Below are 13,725 nucleotides of genomic sequence, written 5' to 3'. Positions count from 1 at the left end.
AACATGAAACGTCTTTCTCTGCTGCCATATAGTGAATATAGGAGCTTACTATATTTGTAGTGCTCCAAAATGATTTTTTTTTGCATTTATTCTTCCTGGAAATATTGAATTACTAGATGACCAATACATGCTGCAAAGTGGTTAAAAAGTGGTCCCCATCGACACAAAGATTTTTCTTTGCCGAACGACCGATTTTAGCGAAATCTGACCAATCCATCAAATTATTTGTGGAGTTAGTGGGATTCGAATGATCGTACATCTTGCGATTTTTCATCCAACATCTGTCAGAAAATTGATAGGCCAGGTTTAATAATCTTTATTGGTCCCAGTGCAATCTATCTATGTTTGCAGGGCCAAGCAGGCAGCTACCCTTCAGTTTTGCAATATCACCTGAAATGGTCTTTTAAGTTGATGGACACATCGTACATTTAAACGATCGTTTCGAGATAATCGCCGTCTCACGATAAAGAAAAGCTCTTTACATCTATAGCCAGCTTAATTCACACAGAAGTAAAAAATAACACTTTCACATCTGCTCCATAACATTTATTAGCAAATGAAATAATACAATAAACCAGATCCAGTTACAGAAAAAAATAGCTTTTTACTTTCTTAAAGGGGTTGTTCACCTTCAATGTACAAATCTTATGAAACCAGTAACAATGCTCTCAATGTGTTAGAAAAACCATTTTCCATAACAAAAAGTAAAAATGCCATTGTAAAAGCTAATTTTTATACCTATTAACTCAGTCCTTCTCCTGTCTCTCTGACCAGTTTTCTGAAGTGATGGGAGTGGCCTATTTTGAACCTGACACACCAAGAACTTCCTATATGATGACATCATCATGCCCAGGCTTTGCCCTTACTTGTTTCCTATTGGATGTTGATACTGCCCTCCTCCTAGTAATTTATTGGGTGCTTGTGAACTGTAACCAGTCACATAATTTGAATGGTCATTGGTTGATTACTCAATTGTAATGGCAGAATTTAACAGACGCAGCATATAAACAAACCTGCCTTGCAACAAACAATCACACAGCCATGCAGACAAATACTGCAGAAAAGGAAGGAGCAACATTGTTTGGCAACCTTTGGCTTTAAGCATAATGTCAGTTATTTACAAAATTGCAACAAAACCAGCACTGACTTGCTTAGAAACGTATGTAACTTACACATCTAGCAGGGACAGTAGGGTTGCCACCTCACCCTTTTAAAACCAAACACATATGAAATCCACAGCCTGCATGGCTAATTATCAACTCATTTAGATGCTGCAGACTGAACTGATTTCTGTGCAGCCATGTATCATGCATCTAAATGAATTGCTAATTAGCCATGCAGGCTGTGGATTTCATATGTGTTTGGTTTTAAAAGGGTGAGGTGGCAGCCCTAAGTGACAGGCAGAGCAGTGATGAGGGCAGGTACGTTTTTTGAACATTTTGTGCGCTCTCCCGGGGGGGGGGGGCGGTAATTTACCTAGGAAAACTATACCTTTTTTAAGTGTTCCACTTCTGGAACAAGATTTAGAGCTCTAAATACCAAAAAATTTAAAAGTTATATTTTTCATGATATAGGGATCTATACCAGAAAAATATTTTACCTTTTTTATGAGGTAAATACACAAAATAATACATGGACCCCCCCCCCCAAAAAATAAATAAATAATATATTTCTGGAAAGTACAAGTGTCATCTCCCATAGTAGCCATTATAATCCAATAATTCAAATTTTTAAAATGATTTCTTTTCCTGTGTAATAATAAAACAGTCGCTTGTACTTGATCCCAACTAAGATATAATTAATCCTTATTGGAAGCAAAACCAGCCTATTGGCTTTATTTAGTGTTTACACCATTTTCTAGTACTAAGATCCAAATTACAGAAAGATCTGCTATCCGGAAGACCCCAGGTCGCAAGCATTCTGTATAACAGATGCCATACCTGTACCTTGTACTTGATCCCAACTAAGATATAATTAATCCTTATTGGAAGCAAAACCAGCCTATTGGGTTTATTTAATGTTTACATGATTTTCTAGTAGACTTAAGGTATGAAGATCCAAATTATGGAAAGATCCATTATCCAGAAAACTCCTGGTCCCAAGCACCTTGATCCCCCATCTGCACAGTTGAAGTCTCTGCAGCACACAGCCCACACTCCCCCTCCCTCTCACAAACTTATAACAGTTTTTCTTCAGTACCTGAATGCTGCTCAAATTCCCCAGCACAGCCAGCACAGGAAGCAGTGGCAGCTTGACAGCAGACATAGCCAATAGGAGTTAAGTTGGCTGCCAGTACAATGTGTGATGTCATATAAGGAAGAGGAAGTGAACACTGTAGTGTTTTTGGGGGTCAGTGACCCCCTCCCAGCACAGGGTCTGTGTGGAACTGAAGGATTAGTACAGGGACACTTCTGAGGTGAATATCTCTTGAACTGTACTTTTTCTGTTAACTATTTCTATGGAAAAGTTTGTTCTATTCATGTGAACTGTTAGATTTGTCAATTTGTTACAAAGGTGAACAACCCCTTTAAGGAGAAGGAAAGTCTTAGCACTTGGGGATGCCAAATGTCAGGCACCCCAAGTGATTGTATTGACTTACCTGAAACCCAGGCCAGTGCTCCTATCAGCAGAAAACTCCACTGTCCCAGGGTTATACCAGTGAGCTAGGAACAAGGCAGGATCTCGCACACCCAATAGATAACAACGATATGCCTGGGGCACAATGGTAGAGGTTTGGCAAGCCCCGCAGCAGAGTACAGCAAAGGAATTTCAACGGCAAGTTTATTTCAAAGCGGAGTGCGATGCAACATTTCGTTACTCCCCGAAACGTTGCATCGCACTCCGCTTTGAAATAAACTTTGAAGATTTCTTACAGTCCTTTGTGCCGTTGGAATTCCTTTGTTATACCAGTGAGCACCACGGAGAGATCTTCCATCTTCTTCTTTCTTCAAATTTCTCTAGCAATTGCATGCGTAGCAGAACTAAATAGGCAACTTTTTAGTTAAAGGACAAGGAAAGGCAAAAAAATTAAATCCCATTTTTACTTTCTTTAATGAAAAATAAACCTATCTCCAATATACTTTAATTAAAAAAAGTGTTTATGAGAAACCTGACTGTATGTAGTGAAATTCTCCCTCCATTTACTGTTGTGGATAGGAATTGTCAGATGGTCCCTAACTGCTGAGCAGGGAAACAATCATACTTATGAACAGCAGGGGGAGCCCCCGCCTTACTTACCAGCCATGCAGAATTCAAGCAGCTTTGTTTATGACAATCCCTAAGGAGCCCAGACCACACTGAGCATGTGCAGGGTCAGGCAAAGATGTTTAACAAAGTTACAAGATGACAGCCCCCTGTGGCCAACTTTGAAAGCATAAATCATTTGTTTGATTAGGCTTTGTGGTGTAGTAAGTTCATGTTTAGTATACAAAATACAGCATTTCTAGCCTTATTCTATCTTAGACTTTCCTTGTGCTTTAAAGTTCGGCTCTTCGTTCTACTGCGCATGCGCAACAAGAAAGAGAAAGCAGGAAGGAGATCTCTCCGTGGTGCTCACTGGTATAACCCCAGGCTGGTGCAGTTTACTGCCAATAGGAGCACCTGCTCAGGGTTTCAGGTAAATCAATACAATCACTTGGGGATGCCTAACATTTGGCACCCCCAATGGCTAACAGACTTTCCTTTCCTGTATAATTTATCATTTATGAAGGAGTCCTCAGTGGATCGGCTATTCCTTTAACCTAATCACACCCATAAAATGAAGATGAAGAAGCTTGTTTTTGTTCAAATTCCAACCCACGTCTAGTTTCCATCTTCCTATGAAATAATATATTTGAGTTTTTGTGAAAACAAGGCACAAAGGGCCACCTACACTAAGGGGCCGATTGATGAAGCTCGAGTGAAGGATTCGAATTAAAAAAACATCGAATTTCGAAGTGTTTTTTGGGCTACTTCAACCATCGAATGGGCTACTTCGACCTTCGACTACGACTACGAATCGAACGATTCGAACTAAAAATCGTTCGACTATTCGACCATTCGATAGTCGAAGTACTGTCTCTTTAAAAAAAACTTCGACCCCCTACTTCGGCAGCTAAAAGCGATATTCGAAGTCGAAGGATTTTAGTTCCTAGTCGAATATCGAGGGTTAATTAACCCTCGATATTCGACCCTTCCTACATCTGCCCCTAATACTGATAAGAAATGATTGGAATGCCAAACTTTCACTTTCCATCTCATGCAAGAGAGTTTTTTTTATACCAATCTTACACCAATCATATTCTTACTGCTCTTACAAACTGAAGTTAAAGGCAGTGCTTCCATTTTAATGTATGTCCAGGGACAGTCTATGATTGTGCATATGGAACTGCTGCAGCATGAAAAAATGGTAACAGTGTGTGTATCTGATTAAAAAAAAATTAGACATTAGACCCAGGTATCCACCATTTTTTCAAATATCTTTGAACAACCTACAAACACCTATGTTGTCATCATACAAACAGCAGCAGCACTGCGGGCAATCTTGCCAACAGAGCCGACAGAGCAGAGCGCGCCAGACATAGGGCAGCCAGGAGAGAGCCAGGGAGGAGAAATCAACTGCTGCAGGGTGGATGGTCACCATGTCGCCTTTTTTGAAGAGGACCAGAAGTGTAATTTCTGTAAGTTATTTCTTAATAAAGGCTTTGCTATTTTAAATTTGTTGTGATGGGTTTTTTTCGATCTATACTAACAAATTTGTTTCAATTTTTTTTTGATGTTACTGTTCCTTTAACCCTGCTTATTTAGCGTAAATAGTGTTGTTTTATCTTCTGTCACATTGAAAGTATGGATTTCATATTGTTTAAGAGTAATGGCACATTTGTAGACTCGTATTTTGTTAACCCAGAGATTCATTGTTTTAAGGGTAGGTGGAAAATTGCTGCAAATCTCTTCCATACTCAAAGTAAATGGGAAGTGCAGTAATCACACCTTGCTATGTCAAGTGATAGGAACATATTAATAAAAACCAAGCAGTCCTGCATAGATCCACTCCAGATAATAGACAGGACAACTAAGGGGCATATTTATCAAGGGTCGAATTTCGAATTTCCGATCTAATAGGTCCGTATTCGGCCAAATTCGAATTGTACAATTTGAAGGAATAGCGCATTCGATCGAATATAATTTTTTTCAAATTCAAATTGAATTTGGATTATTCCCTAGTCGAAGTACACAATAATTGGAATTCAAATTTTTTTCATTCAAAAATTCACCTCGACCTTTGATAAATCTGCCCCTTAGTGTTTCCCATTCACTTTAAGGCTGAGGGCACATGGAGCGTTGGCTCTGTTTACTCTCAGTCTGCATTTTTTTGCAGGTTGAGAGAAGCGGTTCTGCTCCATTGACCAGCTCTGTTTTCTGGATTGATTTAAAAGAACAGCTTCCACTTGCATGCAGGAACATGCAACGGAGCAGAGCGGTCTACTGCAAATAAATGGAACTGGGGAAGGGAGCGGATCTACTTTTTTCAGCCTGCACAGAAAACAAAACAAAACAGAGCCAACACTTTCTGTTCCCTTAACCTCATCTATTGATGTGATAAAACTGTGTTTATGAATCAAACAGAACTTCCCATGTGCCATTATCCTAAGGCTGGTGGCACACGGGAAGATTAGTCGGCAAGTGATAAATCTTTGCTTCTGCGGGCGACTAATCTCTCCGAAATGCCTTCCCACCTGCAAGAATGGGAATCATCAGTAGGATCGCATTCACACCAATTTGTTTTCTGAAGTTGCCTTGCAAGGAAACTTTGGGTGATTTCAGGAAACAAAGCAACGTAAATGCCATCCCACCAGGTCTGGACTGGAAGTCAAAATAGGCCCTGGCATTCTAAGAACACAGAGGCCCAAATAGTCCTCCACCAGCCCACGAAATAGTGACTTTCTATGGGACTATACAGCAGCCCCTCTGGCATTTACCAGAACTCACAGATTGCCAGTCAGGGCCTGTGTCCCACCAGCTATTCACATTATTGCCGGCGGGAAGGCATTTTTGGGAATTAGTCGCCCGCAGCAGCGAAGATTTATCGCTTGGCGACTAATCTCCCTGTGCACCACCAGCTTAAAACCTCACTGGTTCTGTTTACTCTTCCTCAGCCTCCTTTTCTTTTTCACTCGCATCTGCAGGCTGCAGAGTTACTGTTGAAGGGCATTTCAGATAAAAAGCTCATTGATCCCACTTTGCCTTGGGGACCCTGTATCTGATCATTACAGTGAATATAAAATATTTCCCATAACCATGTAACTTGCCACAGAAGAAACAGATATTGTTATATGACTGCTAGGAAATGGATGTTCCCATGCAGACTAGTGAAAAAGTTAAAGTCAAAAAATTTTTCTCTAACTAGAGATAATAGAGCCTTTTTATTTTGTACCTTTGAAATAAAATATTCTAATTCCCAGTGTCATATGATGTGATAAATCTGTATGCAAAGGTGAAAATGAGTTTTCCATTTGAGTTTCAGTAAATCCATTCCATGTCTGATAACTTAACATAATGAACGTTGCACATCTGTAATGCTGGAAGATCATAATTCTTTCATTCCTTCCCCTCTTATGTGTACAAAAGGGTTTAAATTAGCCACCAGCTACTCATCTGTTGGGTTTGGCATCCTGCATATATAAAAATGTTTCCGGATCCAGTAAAAGGTGCACAGGATGTGGCTACCATATAAATGTGAGTTTATCTCCCTCGTGGTTGCTGTAGAGTGGGTGCAGAAGAATTCATGTATATTTAAACCAGTTTGTATGTGCTCCAAGTTAAACAAGAACCCTTTGTCAAATGGAAAATCATGAAAAGGAAATGCATGCAGGTTCTGTAAGAGAATGACTTGAGGCTGTGGCTTGTGATAGTAGAAAGGCCTGTATCTCCTTATTTAAAGATCCAAGATAAATGTGTGACTTCAGATGGCAGTATAATGCCCTATATTCAGGCCACTGAAGGTGTGCACAGCCAAGAGTTCCTTGTGTCCCCTCTTGATCAGAATTCACCATTCGGGGTAACTGAAGTACAAGGACTAGATACTGAAAAATAGCAGAATATATCTGCAACAACCATTGTCAGTTGAGGAAGTCATTCAGCAATATTCAGAAAAATCATCCTCTACGTAGTTTGCGGGAAACCAGCCAACCTGAAAGGATGGACACAAAAAATATAATGTTAGCGCACCGGTACAATATATTGGCTGAAGACCAGGTGTTTCTTTTTATCCCGGATACCCATGTATATTGCAAATCAGCTTTTCAGTTAAAATAAGCTGCTAGTAGCCTCAGAATCAGACACACACACAATGTTCTCCTGCTGTCTGGAAATTTTAATGGAAAGCATAATGGTTGAATGCGTATTTTTCAAAATTACACCACACCTTTTACTCAGAGCCCCCTGTTTTCAGTTTTAAGTTTTCTGGTACCCACAAATTCAGATTCTTTTTCTTTGTAGAACTTGTATTATGCACCTCATGGCATTTTGCAATCACCTTGTCCCTAAGGCAGCTAAATACTGATATAGAATGTTCCACTTGCTAGAAGTGGTATTTATTAGGGTTTCTTGGTGGTTTTGGCATTCCTTTTCAAACATTTTTGTGCTCGTTATACTGTATTTAAATCCATTTGGCTACTATTAGCATTTTTCTTGCAACCTCCAGCTGGTTTGTGGTCTTAGGAGGCAACATGAGCTGACAAATGAAGGTTAGGGGTCAGTCTTTTGGTAAGAAGAATGCTCTGTGCCATCCCCATAAGTAGGGCTAGAACTGCATATAAATTTGTTGGCAGATTTTGTGGAATAGACTTTATACTGACCACAGGGTATTGTTGTGTAACTGCATGGGGTGCTACCAAATCTAATCAGAAGTCAGGGGGCTGTAGGTTTTCACCAGCTGCTTACAATTCCATGGAGAATACTGAATCCGTTTTGACCATCATTTTCTTTCCCTAGCTATCCATGGTGACATTATGCTCTTTAGGAGCTTAATTTTAAAGACACTTCTGGGGAGAATGGGTGACTCTGTATAAAGGTGTGGCTTGTTAATCACTTGCTTACTGCTTAATTACATTTTGTTCATCTCCTGTTGGCTCACAAGAGAGTGGCTATAACCCCTGTGATTGAATGCCATGGAAATTCAGAAAAAGAAAATGATAAGTATAAAGTTCATGTTCTCAGCAACTCTTTCTACTAGGGTTGCTGCCTGTTTGCTTTTGATCCAAACAGATTGGGTTTTTGTTAGGCCTGTTTGGGTCTCAACTGTGTATGCTCACTGTTTACAGCCTCGTGAAACCCGAACAATAATTTGATCAAATGAAAAAATCTAAATATTATGATACTCACAATAATTTTTTTTCTATCAACATGGCTTAGATATCATCAAGCACATATTTAATATTATTACAGAAAGAAAAACAAATAAGTCAAAAAAAAATTGGCATTGCTGTGTTTCAGAGATTTTTGGATACCTGTTTTTGTATAAAAGATTCAATACTTTTAATTAAAGCATTAGGCTTACTCATCAAGCAAAATAAAGACAGAGCTAGGGTTGCCACCTATAAAGTTTTGAATTGGACATCCCAGTTTTTCAAAGAACTAACTGGTTCAAAACATTCTGTCCAGTTTAAAACATTGATAAAAGTAGACAGAAATCCAGCCAATTGCATCAAGTCACACAAAAACCCTGGAGTCATAACCCCACTAAACATCATTATGTCTGCCCCTAATGTCATCACGCCTATCCCAGCATCACTGTCGCCCCCTCCCCCCGTTGCCATCAATCCTACCAGAAAAGTTGGCAACCCTACTTTGTACTACGGTCTACTAAGAGATGGCTCTCAACATTCCCACAACCCCTTGCAGTCTTCTTGATTCTTACTTAAGCCACCATTTATTCTGCTTACCAGTTGAACCATCGCCTTATAAGGCCTTTGCCTAAGAGCAACATGCTGCATTCTACTTGCGTTTGGCACTTACATTAGTCATAGTGAGGGAAGCCCATAGAAGAAGAATCGGCTGCATCTGGACCTGCACTCCACTGTGGTTGAACGCATTTAACAGGAACGCATGGGAGTGCAGGCAAAATGCTAGTGAGTACAAACCCTTATATTCTCTATTATTTTTTAATACTTTCTCTTTTTGTCCTACTCATTTTTACCTTTCCGTACACTTCTCCTTTCCACCAGCCATTTTGTCCTTTCTTGTTCAGGATCCTAATTACGTCTCCCTCCTTTAAAGACAGTTCAGTTCTGTCTCTTGCACAGAAATCATAACGAGCTCGAGCCGACCCAAAATATTTCATCCTTTTTTCTGGAAGGTAAACAAAAGAATATCGTTCCTAACAATCATTTTACTGATGATTAAAAAGATATTACATGTAATATACAACTTTTTAGTTTTACCATGATTATTAAAGTATTTTACCATTTTTTGTAAGAAAAATATTCTGCCTTTTGCTTAAAGGTATACTGTCATGGGAAAATTTTTTTTTTTTCAAAACGCATCAGATAATATTGCTGCTCCAACAGAATTCTGCACTGAAATCCATTTCTCAAAAGAGAAAAACAATTTTTTTTATATTTAATTTCGAAATCTGACATGGGGCTAGACTTGTGCTCTGATAAACTAGGAGCATTTCTCTGCCATTACTATTACTACCAGTTAATTCTTGAATTTTAGTGCCTAATGAATCACTTTATATAAATCTTATTTGTCCTGTAAAGCAGACTGGCATCAGATATTTGACAGTACTGTGTATCAGCTGGAACAGCCACAGTTCTGCAAAAAGCTATTGACGTATTCTGGATATATTTTGAAAATGGTGCATACTTTCTTATTTTATGTAGGAATAATATGAACAACTCAAACATTTTAGGGCTTATTTACATCTACAAGTACAGTTGGCAGCTTGTGATTTTCGATGCAACTTGTGTCAAAATGTGCTCCTTACACTTCCCTATAGTTGTGCTCGGCACCACTTCAAAGTGCACTTTACTTTGGTAAGTGAATGTGCCCTAATATCGCACAGATACAGGAGTCCCGCTGTTTTATTTATTATTAGTAATTCCATTACTGATCAGGATAATTTCCCTTTAGTAAGAAACTGTTAAGAGTTTGGTGTTTAGCTCTTACCAGTTTTGGGGTTGTCTTTCTTTTCTGGTTCCTTGAATGGAAATTGTAGCGTTGTGTCAAGAAGTTTAAAGCAGTCTTTTAGTGAATTTTGTTGGTAATGCTCAATAAGGTCCTTGACAATACATAAAGGAAGACAAATGAGTCATAGATATAAATGAAACATGGGCATACACATGTTGGTATGGGAAAATAAAGGCCTCTTTCCCATACACAGGTTCAGTACCTGAATCCAAGTACTGTGTATATTCACAAGATGACACTCTAATAACAGAGTTCTTTGGGAGGAGATACAAATTAAAGAAGAAAGTAGCATTCGAACAACAATAGATACACAGTATAAAGTGACTGGTGGAGGTCCTGACTGCTTTGTAAAGAATTGGGAATGGGGCAAAAAAATTATTTGCATTGTCTGGCACATGGAATTTAATAGCAGAGAAGACATATTTTCCCACTAGATGCTTACTATATTTATGATCCCTATCCCATGCCTGTATCAAATTATTAACTGGAGATTTGACATTTGTGCATCCTGACATACTTGCACTGCACACTGTTGGCAGAAGAAAACGATCTTGAACAATAGTGCCAATAAAAATGCCTACAGTACTGCAGAATTTCCACAAAGAAAGTAAGACCTTGCAAACATACGCCAAAATGCATTTTCTCTTGATGTTTCCATCAGGCAAATAATATGAGTTTATAGAAAGGCTTAGGATCAACAGAATTGTTGATATATGTTGCACTGTTTTATTGCATGAGATTTTTCAGCTTGTCAGTTATATCTTACTTACAGTAAGTCCCTTGAACCCTTTCTTCTCAGTGAGTTTCCAGAGCCCACCCTGAGATATAACCTTCATGTGTTTCACTTCCTGGTTAAACCTAAGGATTAAAAGCACAGTTTGTGTGTCCCAAAGAAGACATATGCTTAGGTCGCAATATTTCTGTAGTCTTTAATAGATGCTTTGTATTACCCTCATTTTTTAAATAATTATAACATAAAACTTGATGAAAAAATAAAGCAACTATCAAGGGGCACTGAGCAAATAAGGTTACAAGAGTAAAGCTATGATATATAGCATAGGGACTTAACCCAAATAAAATACATCATATGACTTGGCTAAGGCCCTTTATACCAGCCTTACCAAAGAGGCAGACACAGTGGGGCTCATTTATAAACACTGGGAAAATTTGCACCTGGGCAGTAACCCATGGCAACCAATCAAATGTTTGCTTTCATTGTTTTACCTGCAGCTGACTGAAAAAAGCCAGTCAATGATTGGTTGTTATAGGTTACTGCACAGGTACAAATGTTCCCAGTATTTATAATAATAAGTCCCGGTGTGTATGTAACACAATATTCACAAATCTTCTGTCAACTGGGGAGGTCACCATTCAGGTAAGACCAACATTGATCCTCATAATAAGGAGACAGTATTTATGTGTAAAATGTTATGTCAGGTGATTTTTATCCTAAATAAATACAGATAATGGGGCAGATAAAGAATCAATTTTGAACAGCCACGTCTGACAGCAGACTCCGAGTCAGAGCTAGACAAACATTTTGGCATTCTAGCTGCTTCTGAACTGTAACTACCAGAATTTTTCCACAAATGATGCTGATTGGTGGTGGGAAAAAATTAAGGTTATGCCAACTTTATTAAGCTTGGTAGCAAATTCTGACTCTTGTTAGAGAAAGAAGAAATCTATTTAATATAGACTTTTACAGATAGATGATTACTTGATGCTAATGGCGAATTCTCCAGCATCCTTCACCCTTTGTCTAACCAGATAAGTTCCATCAGATCGATTAGCAAGCAGGACTTCAGCGTCTTTTCTTTCCATAGGACCTGCATACCTGAATAAAAGACAGTGGAGGTAGAAATTACGTTTCATATGGGAGGGATGGGGAGCTAGTATAAGTATGACGAAAACAGACACTACCCAAAATAAGCCCCAATATGCATTCTCCACTATCTTGGTCCCCCTTACTATTATATTTGAGAGAAATGCTATAAAGTGTAGCTTGTAATTAATTATACTACATGCTCTGCCCTTTATTTTGGGGGGGAGTAAGGGGGTGCCCTTTTTTTGTAAGATTCAGATCTAATAGGCTTTAATTGTTCGATGCCCCTCTGCAACATACTTATCGTTTCATGTATTTCACCATTAAAATAACATTTAATTTGTAACCTTTGTTTGGTTCCAATACTTACCAGGTATACATTGTAAGATCTGGTACTGGGCTCTAGCGGGGAAGAAAAGAGTGTGTGAGAGCTCAGCAGTTCACACAGTATCAGCCTCTCTAACATAGAAAACGAAGGGATCCTAAGGCTTAAAGACAAATCAAATCAAAATATCTAAAGTATTATCCCAAAAGTTACCACTGCAACAGCATTGTCAGGGTTTTGTTACTCTTCAATAGAAAATGTACGTAGATAAATATTAACTATGAATAAGTCTATACATTTTATAGATATAATATAAAGGCTGGTCATTTATATCGGTGGTAACTAATGGTAAATCACGATCTACATTGCGAACACCCCTGCACTAATGTATTGTTATTATAGGCATATTCTACATGATTCTACCTTGTACAGGTATAGGATCCGTTATCCGGAAATCCGTTATCCAGAAAGTTCCAAATTATGGAAAGGCCGTCTCCCATAGACTCCATTTTATTGAAATAATGCACATTTTAAAAACCTATTTCCTTTTTCTCTATAATAATAAAACAGTACCTTGTACATAACCCACACTAAGATATCATTAATCCTTATTGGGAGCAAAACCAGCCTATTTGGGTTTATTTAATGTTTACATGATTTTCTAGTAGTCTTAAGGTGTGAAGATCCAAATTACAGAAAGACCCGTTATCCGGAAAGCCCCAGGTCCCGAGCATTCTGGAGTACAGGTCCCATATCAACTGAGGGAGATGCAGGCAAGGCAGAAAGCTAACCCTTCCCACTTTGAACTTACACACACGAAAGGCTTAACGTGACTGCAGGGGAAGAAGCCAATCTCATTGTTGGATGTTTTCCTGCCCTGCGAGAGACATAATAATAAAAGCATTTATGTGACAGCAATAGTGTGAGAAGAAAAAAAGAACATACAGGTATATATAGAACAGAGCAATAAGGCAAGGTATCTTCTCTTTTTATACTGTTACAATATTGTTATGCAGATAAAATTCTACAAATATATAAATGCTGCCCAAAATACTCAGTTCCTGGATACAAAAAAGAATGCTGACATTACATTGAATTGAGGGAAAATACTAATGACACCCAACTATAAATGTCTAATAAATGTTTGTAGCATGCAACACTTTTTATTTAAAGGTAAGTTTTATTTTGTTTTAAACATTCAAAACAAACAAATAAGCAAACTAACCCATATAAGTTCATGAAATAAAGCATTAGGTACAAGTCGACACAAAGGGGCAGATTTATCAAGGGTCGAATTTGAAAAACTTCGAAATTTGAATTCAAAAAGACCAACCGAAATTAAATCATAGGTTTTTTTTTTTGGCTGAACAGGTTCGTTTTCGATGGTATAGGTCCATTTTTGATCGAA

The 13,725-nt window shown here is 38.4% G+C and overlaps 1 protein-coding gene across 4 annotated transcripts in view; it reads right to left on the bottom strand.

Moving 5' to 3' along the window:
• Positions 1–6,382: 6,382 nt before the first annotated feature.
• Positions 6,383–13,725, bottom strand: part of LOC108705008 (proto-oncogene vav) — a 57,883-nt gene continuing 50,540 nt past the window's right edge. For all 4 annotated transcript variants that reach the window (XM_041584077.1, XM_041584078.1, XM_041584075.1 and 1 more), the window contains exons 21-27: positions 13,129–13,194; positions 12,363–12,394; positions 11,888–12,004; positions 10,941–11,028; positions 10,150–10,261; positions 9,176–9,327; positions 6,383–7,168 (exon numbers count right to left, since the gene is read on the bottom strand). In XM_041584077.1, coding sequence (XP_041440011.1) covers positions 7,115–7,168; positions 9,176–9,327; positions 10,150–10,261; positions 10,941–11,028; positions 11,888–12,004; positions 12,363–12,394; positions 13,129–13,194 — 621 coding nt within the window. In that variant the 3' untranslated portion in view covers positions 6,383–7,114. The remainder of the gene's footprint in view (positions 7,169–9,175; positions 9,328–10,149; positions 10,262–10,940; positions 11,029–11,887; positions 12,005–12,362; positions 12,395–13,128; positions 13,195–13,725) is intronic.

The sequence above is a fragment of the Xenopus laevis genome, chromosome 2S, assembly GCF_017654675.1.
Source record: "Xenopus laevis strain J_2021 chromosome 2S, Xenopus_laevis_v10.1, whole genome shotgun sequence".
NCBI classification, from domain to species: domain Eukaryota; kingdom Metazoa; phylum Chordata; class Amphibia; order Anura; family Pipidae; genus Xenopus; species Xenopus laevis.
The sequence above is the reverse complement of the archived record's forward strand: the minus strand, read 5'-3'. Positions and strand labels throughout refer to the sequence as shown.